Source organism: Papaver somniferum, chromosome 2 (assembly GCF_003573695.1).
Source record: "Papaver somniferum cultivar HN1 chromosome 2, ASM357369v1, whole genome shotgun sequence".
NCBI classification, from domain to species: Eukaryota; Viridiplantae; Streptophyta; class Magnoliopsida; order Ranunculales; family Papaveraceae; genus Papaver; species Papaver somniferum.
This window is the reverse complement of record NC_039359.1, coordinates 62,822,404-62,839,579: the sequence shown is the minus strand read 5'-3', so window position 1 is coordinate 62,839,579 and position 17,176 is coordinate 62,822,404. Positions and strand designations below refer to the sequence as shown.

At 40.2% G+C, this 17,176-nt stretch overlaps 1 protein-coding gene across 1 annotated transcript; it reads left to right on the top strand.

Moving 5' to 3' along the window:
- The first annotated feature begins 15,503 nt into the window (after window positions 1-15,503).
- On the top strand, window positions 15,504-16,691 carry LOC113351211 (F-box only protein 6-like). Its single transcript, XM_026595239.1, has one exon. The coding sequence runs from the start codon at window positions 15,504-15,506 to the stop codon at window positions 16,689-16,691; it is 1,188 nt and encodes a 395-aa protein (XP_026451024.1).
- The last annotated feature ends 485 nt before the right edge of the window (window positions 16,692-17,176 follow it).

The window sequence follows — 17,176 nt, the reverse complement described above, 5'->3', positions numbered from 1 at the left end:
TCTAGAAACTCCGTCCGCATGAAAAGAGATATTGACCTTCTTCTGTTTTCTGTTGCTCGTCCGGATCCATGCTTTCGTCTGTAGTGTCTCTCCAGTGGATTCTAAAATTCATCAAACTCCATTGCATTCTTGGGACGGATGGATGTGGTTGCGTTTTCGGTCCATCCTTGATTTTAGGTCGTTCAGTTCCTGGACCCTCTGATCGCGATGACAATATGTTGTGGATGCTTGTATTGGTCGAAATCTTTCGGAGACACTGGATGAAATAGATGAGTTGGGAGACGTTTCGTTGGCGATGTGCTACTATCAAGTCTTCTAGGACTTGGTTCTAAGTTGCATCCTTCGAACCATCTTCTGAATCTTGGACTATCGTGTGGAATGGGGTGTGGTGAGCAGTCCCCAGTTATGCTTCTGTTAGATCTGATAGCTTGGCCGAATATGTGAATGTATCTTTGTGGCGTGCATTTGGAGTCTTCGGTGCACATGTACGGCTTCATGTTGAGAAATTCCTGCGGCTCGTAAAACTTCGACAGTGATGATGTTGAAATCAGAAATAACCTGGTTGAGGGGAATGAAATCGTCCCATGTTGGTAGTCCCCATGTGTATCCTACTTTCATTGCATCGCCTTGAATCCACGTCCACGGGATTTGATATAAGCTTATCGTACTCTTCTGGATGTGTCGCTGGGGTGATCAGAATATCATATGTTGAAATATCCTGGATAGTGAAGTGGTAGAAATGAGAGTGCTATGTTTTTTATCATGGCTCCCTCTGTTTCTTCAAGAAAATATTTCAGCCGCGTCTCTGGAGTTATCTCATGAGTCTTTGATGGTCGTCGGGATGGACTGCGACGAGCAGTCCCCAGTCGCATTTTTCTTCAGTTTCTGAAGTTATTTTCCTCTGAGCAGGCTTTGGATCCTCCGCGGCCTTGTAAAGTGTTGAAGGCGTCTTCTGGAAAGGTAGGTGATGATTTTCTTGCACTGCACCCTTGAAGAGTAGATGACCTTGTTGTGGCTATGACCTTTTGGTTGAACATGTCTTCTAAGCTTTGACAGTGAAGGGATTCCGTGTATATCCTCAGTCCCCAAGTATGGTTTACATGTTTCCATCTTATATGGTCAGTGGTTTGACCATGATAAAGACATCATCATCGTGCGTTCGTACTGGTGATTTTGTTACTTCTTCCACGTGGAACTTAAAATATGGAGGAGTACAGGTTACTTTTGTAGTGATTACTGTTGTTGTGAAGCTCTGGCTGGTATCAACAAATGAGCGCCAACAGTTCTTGGTAGCAGATGTAATCATAAGAGACTACATTGTCGTGGTAACAAAGTAGGTTGACTGGAATTGTATGGGCATCCATGGAAGTAAAAGGATTGGCTGGACGCGTAAGCGAGCAAACTGTCCATGATCAAGAGTTTTGGCGAGATTGATCAAAAGGAGGTCATGACTACGAAGGTTGGCTGGCTGTGATCATGATCCTTGACATGGGGAGGATGGTGGTACGACCCTTTGCAGGAAGAAACGGCGTTGAAGCATCTTCGGCTCTTGGAAAGGATGTTGAAACTTAAGGAACCAAACGTTGAAGCTTCGGCTTCGGATTCTGGAGCATCTTATGGAGAGAACGCTGAAGCGGAGCGGCTGCTTGAGCGAGCGTTGAAGCGGGGCGGCTGTCAGAGCGAACGTTGAAGCGAAGCCGCTGCTGGAGGACGTTGAAGTAAAGCGGCTGTTGGAGCGAACGTTGAATTGGAGCGGATACGTTAATCTGTGTGCTGTAAAACTGGACACCCTTCAAGCGAACAATGGTTAGGAGTCCCCAGTTCCATATATCAATCGTGCTTTCCAGGAGAGGTTGGGGTTTGGGAACGACTTCTCTGGTTGGAAACAGCTGCTTCCCTGATGCAGTGCGGTTGAGGGATGCGAATATGTCTTGACGCTGCGCCTACATAATCTCACATAAGTGTTTCATCATAGAGTGCGCGATTTTGTGGGCGAAGTCCCCGGAAATCATGCATCTCCTGACATGAAGAGAGTCTTTATGAACTCAGGTGGGTTGCTGATTTTCTTTGCTTCGATTTTGGAGAAGTCGTTCCTGATCTTTAAGTGTGATGAAATTAGATTGCTGATTCCCTTCTACTGGGAGTTCAAAAGGAAACACTGGAAGGATGCAAGTTGCTGGCGTTGGAAGGATGCAAGATGCTGGCGCTGGAAAGATGCAAGCTGTTAGCGCTGGATCGGCTTGGAATGGGCGCTTGCTTGGCGTGGACGCTGGCTTGGATTTGGTATGGTGCGGACTGTTGGCTGGGCATGGCACGGACGATTGGCTTGGCACGACGTTGACTTGGCACGACGCTGGCTTGGCGTGGCCCGGACTTGTTCTTGCGGGCCCAGTTTCCTCTTTCCATACGTATCTCAAATAGGAAATCATTTCCTTATTCAAATTCCAAAAGTTTTATACGTATGAAAGGGGTTGGCTCTCTTTTGAATGCACTTCTGTCTTCTGAAATTCTTTTGTTTCGTTTTTTTTTAAAAGGAAAATGAAACACCTGGCTTTGAGGTTCTGATTTTCTGGATTTTTGGGTTGATAGCCAAGTGTTACCTATGAGGGTTTTGGATTATTATTCGGGATGAACTGTTTTAGGATGATGCCGTTTTTGGTTATGATTGTAAGTGACACAAACATCCCAAGAAAGATATGTAACCTTGAACGTTGCGTGTCGGTAGATGACATGGGATGAAACATAACATGGCTATCTGTTTTATCATTCCCGTGAAAACTTGAAATAGTAAACCATGTATTTTGTCTAGGCAAGACTTACTCGGTTTTTTAGATATTCTAACGAAAAATGATTCAGGTGCAAGTCCAAGTTTTGTGAGAAGCACCGCAATTGTGGAAAGTCCCCAGTCGTCCCTGAGTCACTTGATAATCGATTCGTCAATCCCTGGGCGGATCGTTTGCTTTTAAACTCTGGGAAGTCCCCAGTCGCCCCTCGTCGTGTCATGACTGGTAATCGGGTCGTCTGGTAACTGAGTCGTTGATGCCTGAGCGGATCGTATCGGGCCGTCTGGTAGCTTAGTCGTCAATCCCTGAGAAGATCGTTTGCCTATACCGTCCTGACGTCTGGGTCGAAGTATGATATCGAGGATTGAAAATTGACATTGTAACCGAAAGACCAATCTCCCACTGTGGTCGCCAATTGTTTGAAGGTGAAAATATTTTCTGCTGGTTTCGGTAATTTCATGTGATGTGGGTGAGAAACAAATCTAAACCGTAAACAATATACTGCAAGGGAGTACTTTAGATTCGAGAGATCAATCTGTACAAGTCCGGCCTAAACCAAGAAATGGCCGTTCCGGACTTGCTTCGGTCACAAAGTGGAGGAGAAGCGTTGGTTTTGGGGAAGGACTGGAAGAGGGTGTTGAGACCAGAATAGTTGATTCTGGAAGAGTAGTTGTTTTGTGACTTGTATTAAAAAGTGGGAAGAAAACAGATGGGAAAGCTAGCAAACGTTTTCTGATTGTTGTATGCTCCTGACCAGAACTTGTTGTTCGGTGGAAATAGGTAATGCCTATTTATACAAGTCGAAGTGAAACATACTCTGGTCTCATTAAGAAATGGAAAACATGTGAGTAAATGAGAGGAGGTGGTAACCGGTAACGCTTTGAATTTATTTTTCATAAAAGAAAGCGTTTCACTATTACTCTCTGTATTTACTAACCGCCTCATCCTTATGACACTTTCTAATAATGAGCGTAGTGTATGCCGCACGCTGTAAATCTCCAAACCAATACCCAATGAGCATCCCCCAGTTTGTGACATGTGTTGATGTCTCGAGTGTTTTCTTGGAAAACATGTAGCATGTTGTTGTTTCCTGGCAAGTTGAGCTTGGGAGAGTTGCCGGCTCGCTGGTGACCTTCAACGGTCGAGATTTTGCATCTTAAGAGGAAGGTAGCCGTTGATTATTGCAACCTTTCGTTTGGTAGCCAGTGGCATGAAAGTATGATCGGTATGGCTTTAATATGTCCCAGTTTAGGCGCGTCCAATAGTTGAGGTTTTGGCTTTGATTAGGCGCGACCAAAATAGGGCCAAAGGTTGCCATGCGTTAGCTGGTAACCTTGGACGTTTAAGATCTGCATCTTAGATGAAAAATTGGTCGTTGATTGTTACAAGCCTTCGTTTGGGTAGCCGCATAGGGAAGGCCGGCATAGTATGGTGCGGCAAGGTGGTTGGCATGCCATTGGCACATGTGGCATGGCATGCCTTGGTGCGGTTTGGCGTGTCCAAAGCTAGGGTTTTGGGACAAAGGTTACCATGCGTTGTTTGGCGACCTTGGATGGCTAGGATTTTCATCTAGGATGGAAGGGTGGTCGTTGATCGTCGCACGCCTTCGTTTTGGTAGTCGCATAGGGAAGGCCGGCATGGTATGGCGCGACAAGGTGGTTGGAATGCCATTGGCGCGTTTTGGCGTAGCCAAAACTAGGGTTTTGGGCCAAAGGTTACCATGCGTTGATTGGCGACCTTGGACGGCTAATATTTGCATCTAGGATGGAAGGGTGGCCGTTGATCGTCACACGCCTTCATTTTGGTAGACGCATAGGGAAAGCCGGCATGGTGCGGCGCGGCAAGGTGGTTGGTATGCCATTGGCACATGTGGCATGGCATGCCTTAGTGCGGTTTGGCGTGGCCAAAACTAGGGTTTTGGGTCAAAGGTTACCATGCGTTGTTTGGCGACCTTGGACGGATAGGATTTGCATCCAGGATAGAAGGGTGGCCGTTGATCGTCGCACGGCTTCGTTTTGGTAGCCGCATGGGGAAGGCGGTCATGGTATGGCGTGACAAGGTGGTTGGCATTCCATTGGAACATCTGGCATGGCATGCCTTGGCACGGTTTGGCGTGGCCAAAACTAGGGTTTAGGGCTAAAGGTTACCATGCGTTGTTTGGAGACCTTGGACGGATAGGAATTGCATCTAGGATGGAAGGGTGGTCGTTGATCGTCGCACGCCTTCGTTTTGGTAGCCGCATAGGGAAGGCCGACATGGTGGGGCCAAGGCCAATGTCGCGGATGGCTTGGCATAGTGGGGCCAAGAGTTTGGTACGGACGACTTGGCATGGTGGGGCCAAGGGTTTGGTACGGACGGCTTGGCATGGTGGGGCCAAGGGTTTGGCATGCCATTGGCGCATGGTGCGGCTATCATGGTTGGGGCCAAGGAAAGGTGCGGTTGGCTTGGCATGGTGGGGACAAGGGTTTGGCATGCCATTGGCGCATGGTGCGTATAGCATGGTTGGCATGCCTTGGCGCAGTAGACGTGGCTGGCATGGTTTGCCATTGGCACAGTGGTGCGGCTGGCATGGTTGGCATGCCTTGGCGCGGAGATGTGGCTGGCATGGTTTGTCATTGGCATAGTGGTGCGGCTGGAATGGTTGGCATGCCTTGGCGTGGAGATGTGGCTGGCATGGTTTTCCATTGGCACAATGGTGCGGCCGACATGGTTGGCATGCCTTGGCGAGGAGATGTCGATGGCATGGTTTTTCATTGGAACAATGGTGCAGCTGGCATGGTTGGCATGCCTTGGCGCGGAGATGTGGCTGGCATGGTTTGCCATTGGCACAGTGGTGCGGCTGGCATGGTTGGCATTCCTTGGCGCGGAGATGTGGCTGGCATGGTTTGCCATTGGAACAGTGGTGCGGCTGGCATGGTTAGCATGCCTTGGCTCGAAGATGTGGCTGGCATGGTTTTCCATTGGCACAGTGGTGCGGCTGGCATGGTTGGCATGCCTTGGCGCGGAGATGTGGCTGACATGGTTTGTCATTTGCAAAGTGGTGCGGTTGGCATGGTTGGCATTCCTTGGCGCGGTAGCATGAGAATTAGGGTTTGATATGTACGAAGATGATGTCGGTCAATACTAAGGGTTCTGCCGTGGAACATGACACATGTATATAAAAAAAAGGTACCCAGGTAATTCTTATCGTAGGTATGTTGGATGATTCAATAAATGCGCTAGTGGTTGTAGTGACGTCATGTCAGATGTAAGGTTTTACGATTTTAACCTAAGATAAAAACCACCATCAACAACTATTAAATCTTGTTATAAGGGTTTTAATGAGTAATCATCCTTCTTCTTCAGAGTTCATGAGTGCTTTCCCTTGGAAGAAATTTTGGTCATTCTCATATATACTGCCTAAGATTCATATTTTTATCTGGAAGGTTATTCATAATGGAATTGCAGTAAAGAGAAATATTAACAGATTCATCACAAATATGGACACGACTTGCCCATTCTGCCAGCAGCAGGAAGAAACTGTTCTACATTTTTTTTTACGTCTTCAGAGGTTAGTATAAATAAGATTTTAGTAGGTTGGATCGAACAATTAACTAAACAGAGCTTCCTATTTACTTTGTGTCTTATATGCAACCTTTGGAAAATGTGAAACCATATTATTTTTTTCGGCATCAAGTTTTTCAGAATCTCTCATTATAAGGAAGGCGCAAAAGGATTATAATCTTTGTTTTTTGGAATCTAATGCTGCTGGGAGAAACAATCATCATCCTAGTAGAATCAGTATTTGGGTTCCTCCGATCCAACATCATATTAAAATCAATGTGGATGCTTCTTTCATCCCAAATAATGGCGCCATGGGAGCAGTCGCTAGGGATCATATTTTGGGGTGTGCAACTACCACTTTTGATGCTACTTCCTCTCTTCTGGAAGAAGCTTTAGCCTGCAGATTAGGAGTAGAATTGAGAAGAAGGTTTAATTTCAACATTGTCATCATAGAAGGAGAAGATACTAATGTCACAAATGTTGTTTTGGGTGATAACAGGGATATTCCGTGGAGCATAAACTATGTCATTCGACAGATAAAAGACGCTACTAGATTCTTTGTTGATGTCCAGTTTACTTTTGTACCTAAAAGTGCTAATAGTTTGGCTCATGATTTATGCCAATATGCAATGCACAACAATGTAATTAATTGGTGGAATGAAAATTCTCCACCTGCTTGTATCCATTCAAACCTCATTGATTGAGGTATTTTAATAAATGGGCTCTTTGGAGCCCTTTCCCCCTTCAAAAACCAAAACAAAATTAGAGCACAATTTTAATATTCCAGGATCCGTCATGCACCAAACTTATCATGGTTGGTTCTTGTAACGATTGAGTTTGTTATGCCGGTTATACCAGTTCAAAAATAAGTTATTTTTTCACGTTAACAGAAGTCTATATATGCAGTCTTGTCACTGGTAAAATAATTCCATTTCCGGATTATGATTGGGATAGTAGATTTTGGGCAGACCCGAGGATTGGATTCAATTACAATCGTTCAAGTAACGAGTACAAGGTTGTTATAATCATGTGCAGCTATCGTTTCAAAGGTGGATGGGTTCAGGTGTACACCCTAAAGGGTGTTCCTAGAGCTGAGTGGATAAGTAGTTCGATCATAATATACCCATTACGTCCCACTTAGGGTTTTCACCATCGGCGGGTGTTTTCACATGTGGAGCTCTCCCCTGGATAAATCAGGATAGTGTAAAACGTACGACTGTAGCTTTTGATTTAGAATATGCGACGTTTGAATTGCTCCCATCAGTACCTTGTGACGTTGTCAATTATGCTAATGTCGGTCTCATGGTATTGGGAGGGAATTTGTGTGCTCTAGATGTTGTTCGAAGTAAACATGTCACGATATGGGAGTTGAGGAAAAAGAAGAATGTCAAACGTAAATAGAAGGATTGGATTTCCCCTTGGATTAAGATGTTTAGTATAGCATGGGAAGACTGGAGCTGGTTTTAGCCATTTTCTCTAACAAAGAGTGACAAGTTTTTGTTGTGGTACAATATTATTCTCTCTTGCTATGACCCTGAAACTAAAATTATTTAAGAAAGCTAGATGAGACTTTGTTGAAAATTGAACCAAGATATAGTTTGTGAAAGCAACTAGTAGAAGTTGATGCTGTTAAAAGGAAGCAACTTAGAGAAGTTGACATGATACTGTGGAAGCAACTAGGTGGAGTTGCTATTGTATGAGTGAAAGCAACCAGTGGAAGTTGGTGTCATTTATGGAAACAATCAGTAAGAGATATTACGCATTATTGTGAACGTGTAGTAAACTTGAGAAACAAGTTTGCCAGTTTTAAAGTTTGGTTATGTATAGTATTTTACGTATAGAGTTTAGAATATTCTAGAAGCGTCTTGTTTTAGAATTTGATTTGTTAGGAAAGAGTCTTTGATTGAGAGTCAAGTTTGTTAAACTATAAATAGGTTGTTAAGCCATGAGTTTATTTACATCAATAGAAGAGATTTGTTTGAGTTACATTTGTGTTCATTAAGTCTTTGATATCAGATTTTCTATATCTGGTATCAGAGCACTGGTATCAGATTCTAGGACTGTGGGTATGAGAAGTTAAGTTGAAGAAGATGACGAGTTTAAGTTCAATCAAGGTGCCAACGTTTGAAGGAAAGAACTCTGAACATTGGAGGTTACAGATGGAGAATATTTTTATCTATCAAGAAGTATGGGAGATTGTGAAATATGGTTATGTTGAACCAGCAGAAGGAGTCGTTTTAACAGCAGAACAACAAACATCTTTAACAACAAACAGGAAAAATAATTCGAAAGCAACCTATATTCTTCATCAAGGTGTTCATGAATCACTCATGGACAGAGTTATTTATATTAAACAAGCTAACGCAGCACGGGATGGATTGGTTAGTTATTACACAGGTTCTGAAAAAGTCAAGAAGGTTAGGTTACAAACCCTAAAAAGGAAGTATGAAATTGCAGATGGAATCTACTGAAACAATATCAGAATTTTTCTCAAAGACATTGAATCTTGTCAATGAGATGAAGGCTAATGGTGATACTGTAGAAGATTCAGCAGTTGTTGAAAAGATTTTAAGGAGTTTACCTAAGAAATTTGAAGAAAAAGTAACTGCTATTGAGGAGTGTAACACTGCTGCAACTATGTCTCTTAATGAATTATTAGGTTCATTACAGGCTTATGAGCAGAGATTATGTGAAAAAAAGTTGCTGCAAAACCAGTAGAAGAAGCTCTACAAAGTCAAGTCACATGGAGTAATAGACAAGGAAACTCAAGTTCTGTACAATGGAGGTTATCAAGGAAGAAATAATACTGGAGGAAGATCTAATAATGCAGGTTATCAAGGAAGAAAACCATTAGATTTATGAAAGGTGCAGTGTTATAATTGTGGAGTTTTTGGACACTTTGCTATTACATGTACAAAACCTAGAAGGACAACTTCTAATAATTATAAATCAAACTTCAAGGAAAACATAGTAGAAGAAGAAGGAAAAGAAGAAGATGAAGTGAAAGATGACAATATGTTGCTGGCTTGTCATACAGCTGAAGAACAACTTCATCAGAAGTGGTATTTAGATACAAGGTGCAACAATCACATGTGTAAAAGAAAATAATTGTTTGATAATCTTGATGAATCCATAAGATCAACTGTTAGGTTTGGTAATGATTCTACTATTCCAGTTATGGGAAAAAGGAAGAATTTGAATAGTACTCAAGAATGGTACAAAAACATATGTCATGGATGTATTCTATGTACCTGGTTTACATCAGAATTTATTGAGTATGGGACAATTATCAGAAAGAGGTTATTCTATGAAGATATTCAATGGAGTGTGTTTAATAAGAGACAGATATAGAAGACTTATTGCAAGAGTACATATGACAAAGAACAGATTGTTTCCTCTGAATATTCAATATCAAAGTGCAAGCTGTTATAGTACTCATGAAAGCAACCAAAGTTGGTTGTGGCACAAGAGAATGGATCATGTAAACTTTAATAGTTTACAAGTCTAATAAGGATATGGTGATAGGTATACCTACTATAGAGCTTCCAGAGTCAAGGTGTGAGAATTGTATCTTTGGTAAACAACACAGAGATCCATTCCCAGTGAACAAAGATAGAAGAGCAGAACAATTGTTGGAGATTGAACACAGTGATCTGTGTGGTCTTGTTGAAGTTACATCACATGAAGGTAATAACTATTTCATAACTTTCATTGATGATTTTAGTAGAAAGGATTGGGTGTATCTACTTAGACACAAAAGTGATGCTTTTCATGCTTTTAGAAGCTTTAAAGCATATGCTGAGAAGCAGATTGGAAAGCATATAAAGATACTAAGAACTGATAGAGGAACATAATATACAGTTGTTGATAGTTTTATGGAAGAACATGGCATTCTACATCAGTTAACAGCTAGATATACACCTCAACAGAATGGTGTTGCAGAAATAAAAAATAGAACAATAATGGAGATGACAAGAACTATAAGAAGAACAAAATATTTTCCAAAGAATTTCTGGAGTTATGCAGTTGATACAGCAGTTTATTTACTTAACAGATGTCCAACTAATAGTCTGAATAACAAAATACCAGAAGAAGCTTGGAAAGGTGCAAAACCAAGTGTAAGACATCCGAGAGTTTTTGGGTGTATTGCTTATGCACATATACCTAAAGAACTTAAGAAGAAATTAATTGATAAGAGTGAAAAGTGTATTCTTGTTGGTTATAGTTCAGTAACCAAAGGATATAAACTTTTCAATTTTGTGACAGGGAAAATAGTTATTAGTAGAGATGTAATCTTTGATGAAGATTCTCAGTGGAATTGGAATGCAACCAGCTCAACAAGAGAAAATGTCAAAACAGTTCTAATAGCAGTTGAAGAACAAATAAATACTCAAGATGAAGTTATTGAAAAACAAGAAGAAAGAAGAACTGAATAAGCAACAACTGAAGAGGTAAGAACTGATGTGATACCACAACAAGAGACTGCAAGACCAAGAAGAAAATATGTTATACCAGTAAAAATGAAAGATTATGTGATAACAAAAGATGATGATACTGATGAAGAGGAGATTAATTTTTCCTTATATGGAGATTGTGATCCTGTTGTTTATGAAGAAGCCTCTAAAGATAATGGATGGGTACAAGCAATGGAAGCTGAAATAAACTCAATAAAGAAGAACAATACATGGGAACTTACAAAACTTTCAGAAGGAAAGGAAGCAATAGGAGTCAAATGGGTTTACAAGACAAAGTACAAATCAGATGGTGAAGTTGATAAATTGAAAGCAAGGTTAGTTGCTAAAGGATATAGACAAAAACAAGGAATAGACTATTCTGAATTCTTTGCACCAGTTGAAAGACTTGATACAGTTCGAATGATCATTTCTCTAGCTTCTCAGAAGCAATGGAAGATATTTCAGATGGATGTAAAGAGTGCACTCTTAAATGGTGTACTAGAAGTACAAGTATATGTTGAGCAACCAGTAGGATATGTTATGGAGGGGAAGGAGAATCAAGTGTACAAGCTAAAAAAGGTTTTGTATGGTTTAAAACAAGCACCACGTGCTTGGTATATAAGAATAGATTCATACTTCATTGAGAAAGGTTTTACAAGATGTCCACATGAGCATACACTGTATTTGAAAGCTGATTCATTTGGCAATCATATTATAGTTTGTTTATATGTGGATGATCTTATTTTTACTGCAATAACTCAGAGATGATCAAGGAATTCAGGGAGGATGTGGTGAAAGAATTTGAGATGACAGATCTTGGATTAATGTCATACTTTCTTGGCATTGAAGTACAACAAACAGAAAAAGGTATCTTTATTAATCAACAGAGATATGCAGAAGGAATACTTAAGCATTTCAAGATGGATAATTGTAATCCAATTTTAATACCAACTGAAGAAATGTTGAAGCTAACAAAAGATGAATCAGGAGAACTTGTGAACTCAACAGATTTTAAGAGTCTTGTTGGATATCTGAGATATTTAACTGCTACAAGACCAGGCATTATGTATGCAGTTGGATTAGTTAGTAGGTTTATGGAGTTACCAAGACAGTCACATCTACAAGATGCAAAGAGGATTTTGAAGTATGTCAAAGGAACAATTAGTTTGGGAATTCTTTATACAATTTCTAAAGATCCTAAATTGGTTGGTTATGCAGATAGTGATTGGGTTGGAGACACAGAAGGAAGGAAGAGTATATCTGGTTATGCATTTCATTTAGGAACATGATTCTTTTCCTGGTCATCAAAGAAACAACAAGTTGTTGCCTTGTCTATAACAGAAGCTGAATACATAGCTGCTGGAAATTGTGCTACACATGTTGTATGGCTAAGGATGATGCTGAAGTCTCTTTTCAATGAGCAGATTATACCTACAACAATAATGTGTGATAACAAGTCCTCAATTTCATTAACAAAGAATCCTGTGTTTCATGGAAGGAGTAAACACATTGATATCAAATATCATTACATTAGAGAGCTTGTCAACAATAAGGAGATTGTTGTGGAATTTTGTGAAAGTAAAGATCAAGTGGCTGATATTTTTACCAAGTCTTTGAAGTCTAATACCTTCATCTATTTGCGTGGAAAACTTGGAATGATTAGTAAAGAATATCTTGGTTTTAGGGAGGATGTTGAAGATTAAACCAAGATATAGTTTGTGAAAGAAACTAGTAGAAGTTGATGCTGTTAAGAGGAAGCAACTTAGAGAAGTTGACATGATATTGTGGAAGCAACTGGGTGGAGTTTCTACTGTCTGAGTGAAATCAACCAGTGGAAGTTGGTGTCATTTATGGAAACAATCAGTAGGAGATATTACGGGTTATTGTGAACGTGTAGTAAACTTGAGAAACAAGTTTGCCAGTTTTAAAGTTTGGTTACGTATAATATTTTACGTATAAAGTTTAGAATATTCTAGAAGAGTCTTATTTTAGAAATTGATTTGTTAGGAAAGAGTCTTTGCTTGAGAGTCAAGTTTGTTAAACTATAAATAGGTTGTTAAGCCATGATTTTATTTACATAAATAGAAGATATTTGTTTGAGTTACGTTTGTGTTCATTAAGTCTTTGATATAAAATTTTCTACAGACTTGGAAGAAATGCATGGATGATCGCATGGCTTGCGTATATACTACCACTCGAGCAATGCATTATGTGAATCATGTTGTTTCGAAAGCGATCATGGAGGAAAGAGTTGAACGAAAAGCTACCAAGGAAACAAAAAAAAGAAAAATCCCCTGGTAAGCAATAACGTAAGAATATAGTTGATAAACAACTTTTATCCCACTTCAATGTTTTACGATTATCCGTGAGTGTTTCTGCGGGTAGATCAACATAGTGCACCATGTAAGATTGTAGCTTTTGATTTGGAACATGAGAGGTTCTCATTGCTCCCATCTACCTTCTGTTGTCCGTGAAGCCAATGTCGGACTCGTGGATCTGGGAGGGAATTTGTGTGTTCTAGAAGTTGCTACAAGTAAACATGTGAAGATATGGGAACGGACTAGGAATAAGATGACTGTCAAATGTGCACCCGTTTGCACTTGGCTAATGAAGTTTAGTATACTAGGAAGACCGGAGATGGTTAGTAAATAGCGAGAAATGTTTCTTGTGGTACAATGTCATTATCTCTTGTTATGACCCTGAAACTAAAATATTCAGGAAGCTAGATGAGACTCTGAAAAACTCATGGATGATTCAACGCCTTCGTCATATAAGACCACTCGAGCATCTCCTTTTGTGTACAGCATTGTTTCGTTGAAAGGGTTTATAGAAGAATGAGTTGGAAATAAAAGAAACGAGGAAACAAAAGCGGGAAAAAGAAAATGCTGCTGCAAGGTATAGCTGCACATGGGTCGGGCAGGTCGGGTATTAGTTAATACCAACTATCAACACACCTATAACGAGTTTTTATTTTCATAACCAATCTCGCACCCACAAATATCAGGCGGATTTTTGACCCGTCCTCTACGGGTCGGTAGGATTCGGGTTTACACCCGCTTAAACCCGTTTCAGATTGTAATTCAATATTTTTTGCAAGTTTTTCACCCGTAGTATTTATATTTGTACATGTTTTAAAGTTTAAACATACTTCTTACTTAAGTTCTTAATTACTTAAAAAATCAAATCATAAACATAAGTCTTCATTAATTGTTAAGGTTAAACAAGTTTAAACAGTACTAGTACTTCAAAGTTAAGATTAAAACTTAAACAATAAAAGTTTGCGGAACAACATAAAGTGACTCATGCCTAGAGAGGAAGAGACTAGAAAGTGGAGAGGAAGAGGGTTATCTTATCTACTAGTACCACTAGTGTTTCGGTAACGCACGGCCAGGATTAGTTTTATCAATGGTGTATATTTAGCGGGTTTTTTCGAATGGGTTCGGACGGGTTTTAGCTAATACCAACTACCAACCCAACTATAGCGGTATTTATTTTCATAACCAACCCCACATCCACAACTGACGGGTTCGAATTAGAAACCCACAGGTTTAACGGTTACGAACAGGTTCGTGTAAGTTGGGCGGCTCCTGTGCAGCTCTACTGCTGGGTAATAATCTAGCTAGGTATTTTCCATTCTTATTTATATGTACTTCTTTCAACATTTTGAGCTCTATTGTAACCCAAAACATTCATAATAATGAGAAACAGAATCGATCCCCACTAAGAGTTTAGCTTCTACAGTTAAAATCCTAGCTTTTTTTGGAGCCACGTTGTGCGTAAACATGGCAATGCTTACTGCATGCTTGTAATGTTTTGGGATTATTGATTTTGTTTTACTATTACCGCTTTTCCTCTAGATTGTATGATTGTATGAGCCTGGCAACAATTGCTAAAAATACCCGAAGCTGCCTCCAAGAATTTCACTTGCTGCTAGCTGATTAATCAGGTGATCTTAGTAAATGTCAATGGCATATTTATTGTCTAAATACAGCAAGAGGCCATAATCTATTGGTGCACTTGGCAATTATTATATACTTGGTTGTTTATCTAAATGATCCACGTCTAAGTTTAGTGTAACCACAATGGTACCACGCCAAATCTCTTAAGATCAGTGAATTTTAATACCTATACCAAACTTGTTGCTCGGCTTCCAACAAAAAAAAAAAAAGCATGCCTAAAATTTTGCTTAAGCGGTCCTGAGTGGCACTTTGATACAGAGCTTACCTCGCAAAATGGAGGTGTAGGTTTCGATTTTACCTTGACGACCACTTGCAATAAATACTTCAACTGCATTAGGTGTGGATGGAGACATGCATAGTTTTAACACGCCCTAGGCAGTAGGGACTTTAGGGTGCCCCAAGTGGCCTGTGAATACTCTTGCCCCTCAAAGATAATTTTGTTTAGGTTGAAGGCTCAGATAGAGTTTAGGTACCAATAACTAAAAACAATTTACTCCGCCTTTTTTTTTTTTTCTTTTACTTTAAAAGTTATTTTTTAAACTTTGTTCCCGGACTGATTGCTTACTTTAGAAGTCGAAAAGTTGTTACTTTTAAGAGTTGTTTCTTAAAGTGCATCCAAACTGCCTCGTAGAAGTTAGATACCAACTTCCAATCTTAACTCTTCCCTAAACCTAATTAGTAAGAATAAAAACTATACATACACTCTTGAACCCGGCAAGAACTAACAAGAAAAGAGTAAGGAAAGTTCTAGGAGATCCAATTCAATGGAGGAACTACCTTCGGAAATCACAGCAAGCATACTTTCCAGCTTACCCAAGGTCTGTCGACCAGAACTCAGGGAAGTATGCAAAACATGGGGAAATTTGTTACCTAAACGGAGGATGTGTTTACTTTTCGGGGTTCCACACCGAGACGAAACTAACGATATCGTAGAATTCTATTATTCAGAACAAAATAATAATGATAAGGTTAGCACTAATGATAATAAACTTACAAAGTTACACCACAGTTTGATCATGCCTGCAGAATCCGTCCGCAAACTCGTCATGGTTGGTTCTTGTAACGGCTTAGTTTGTTACGCCGGTTACGCCATCTCAAGATTAGGTTACTTTTTAACGTTAAAACAAGTATACATATGCAATCCTGTCACTAGAGAGCAAATTCCACTTCAGACTGAAGAATGGGATGGTGATTTCTGGGCAGAACCGGGGATTGGATTCGATTACAATGATTCAAGTGAAGAGTACAAGGTTGTTAGAATCCTGTGCGACCATCGTTGCCGGGGTGTTAGGGTTCAGGTGTATACCTTCAACTTCAAGAATGGTTCTGAATGGAAAAGCAAAACTTGTAGAAGTAATGTAGACATTTCGTCCTACTTGGGTTTTTCACCATCAGCTGGTGTTTTTGCAGGTGGAGCTCTTCACTGGATAGATCAGGATAATGTAAAACGTACAACTGTATCTTTTGATGTGGAACATGAGACATTTGAATTGCTCCCATCAGTACCTTCTGTTGCTGGTTATGCTAATGTTGGGCTCATTGTATTGGGAGGGAATTTGTGTGTTCTAGATATAATTCAAAGCAAACATGTCACAGTATGGGAGTTGAGGAATAGGAAGCCCGTCATATGTACAGACAAGGATTATGTTTTCCCTTGGGTTATGAAGTTTAGTATAGCATGGGAGGAAGACTGGAGCTGGTTTGAGTTTGCGGAAACGAAGAGCCATAAATTCTTTTCGTGGTACAATGTTATTATATCTTGTTATGACCATGAAACTAAAACGTTAAGAAAGCTAGATGAGGCTTTGAAGAAACTCATGGATGCTAGTACGTTTTGGGTATATACCGCCACTCGAGCAGTTCCTTTCGTGATTCCGTTTATGGAGGAAAGAACTGGAAAGGAAAGCTCCCAACGAAAGAAAAGAAGAACAACATTCTTCCTTTACGGATAGGTAATAATCTAAGGTATCTTCTATTCTTATTTCCAATTTTGTTTGGATTCCATTCGGTTGTAAATCCAGAGAAACTGTTGTTTCCAATAAAATTCCTGTAAGCTAGTCTCTGCTAGTTTCAGTATGGCTTGGAAAAGTAATGAGGTCACAATGTACATCTGAGCCAACCACTTAATCAACTCTACTTTTCTTTTCCCCGTTATGCTTCAATTTTTCTATGAACTCAACATTAATGCTGCAAGCAATGTAGTGAAAATCCACATGACCTTGAAGTCTTGAACATTGTTGTCTTGAATGTGACTCTTGTATTCTAATTACAAAATCAACGCCAACTTTAATTTCGTGGTAAACTGTTGAACATGGGTCAGCACTAGTATCTTAGGTTGACACCAAGTTTTTTGCTGCATTCTGTTGCTAATGTTGCCAATATTGAATTTGCGGTCGATTCTAAAGGCCTATGGCCTTATCCTGCCCCAGCGATTAGT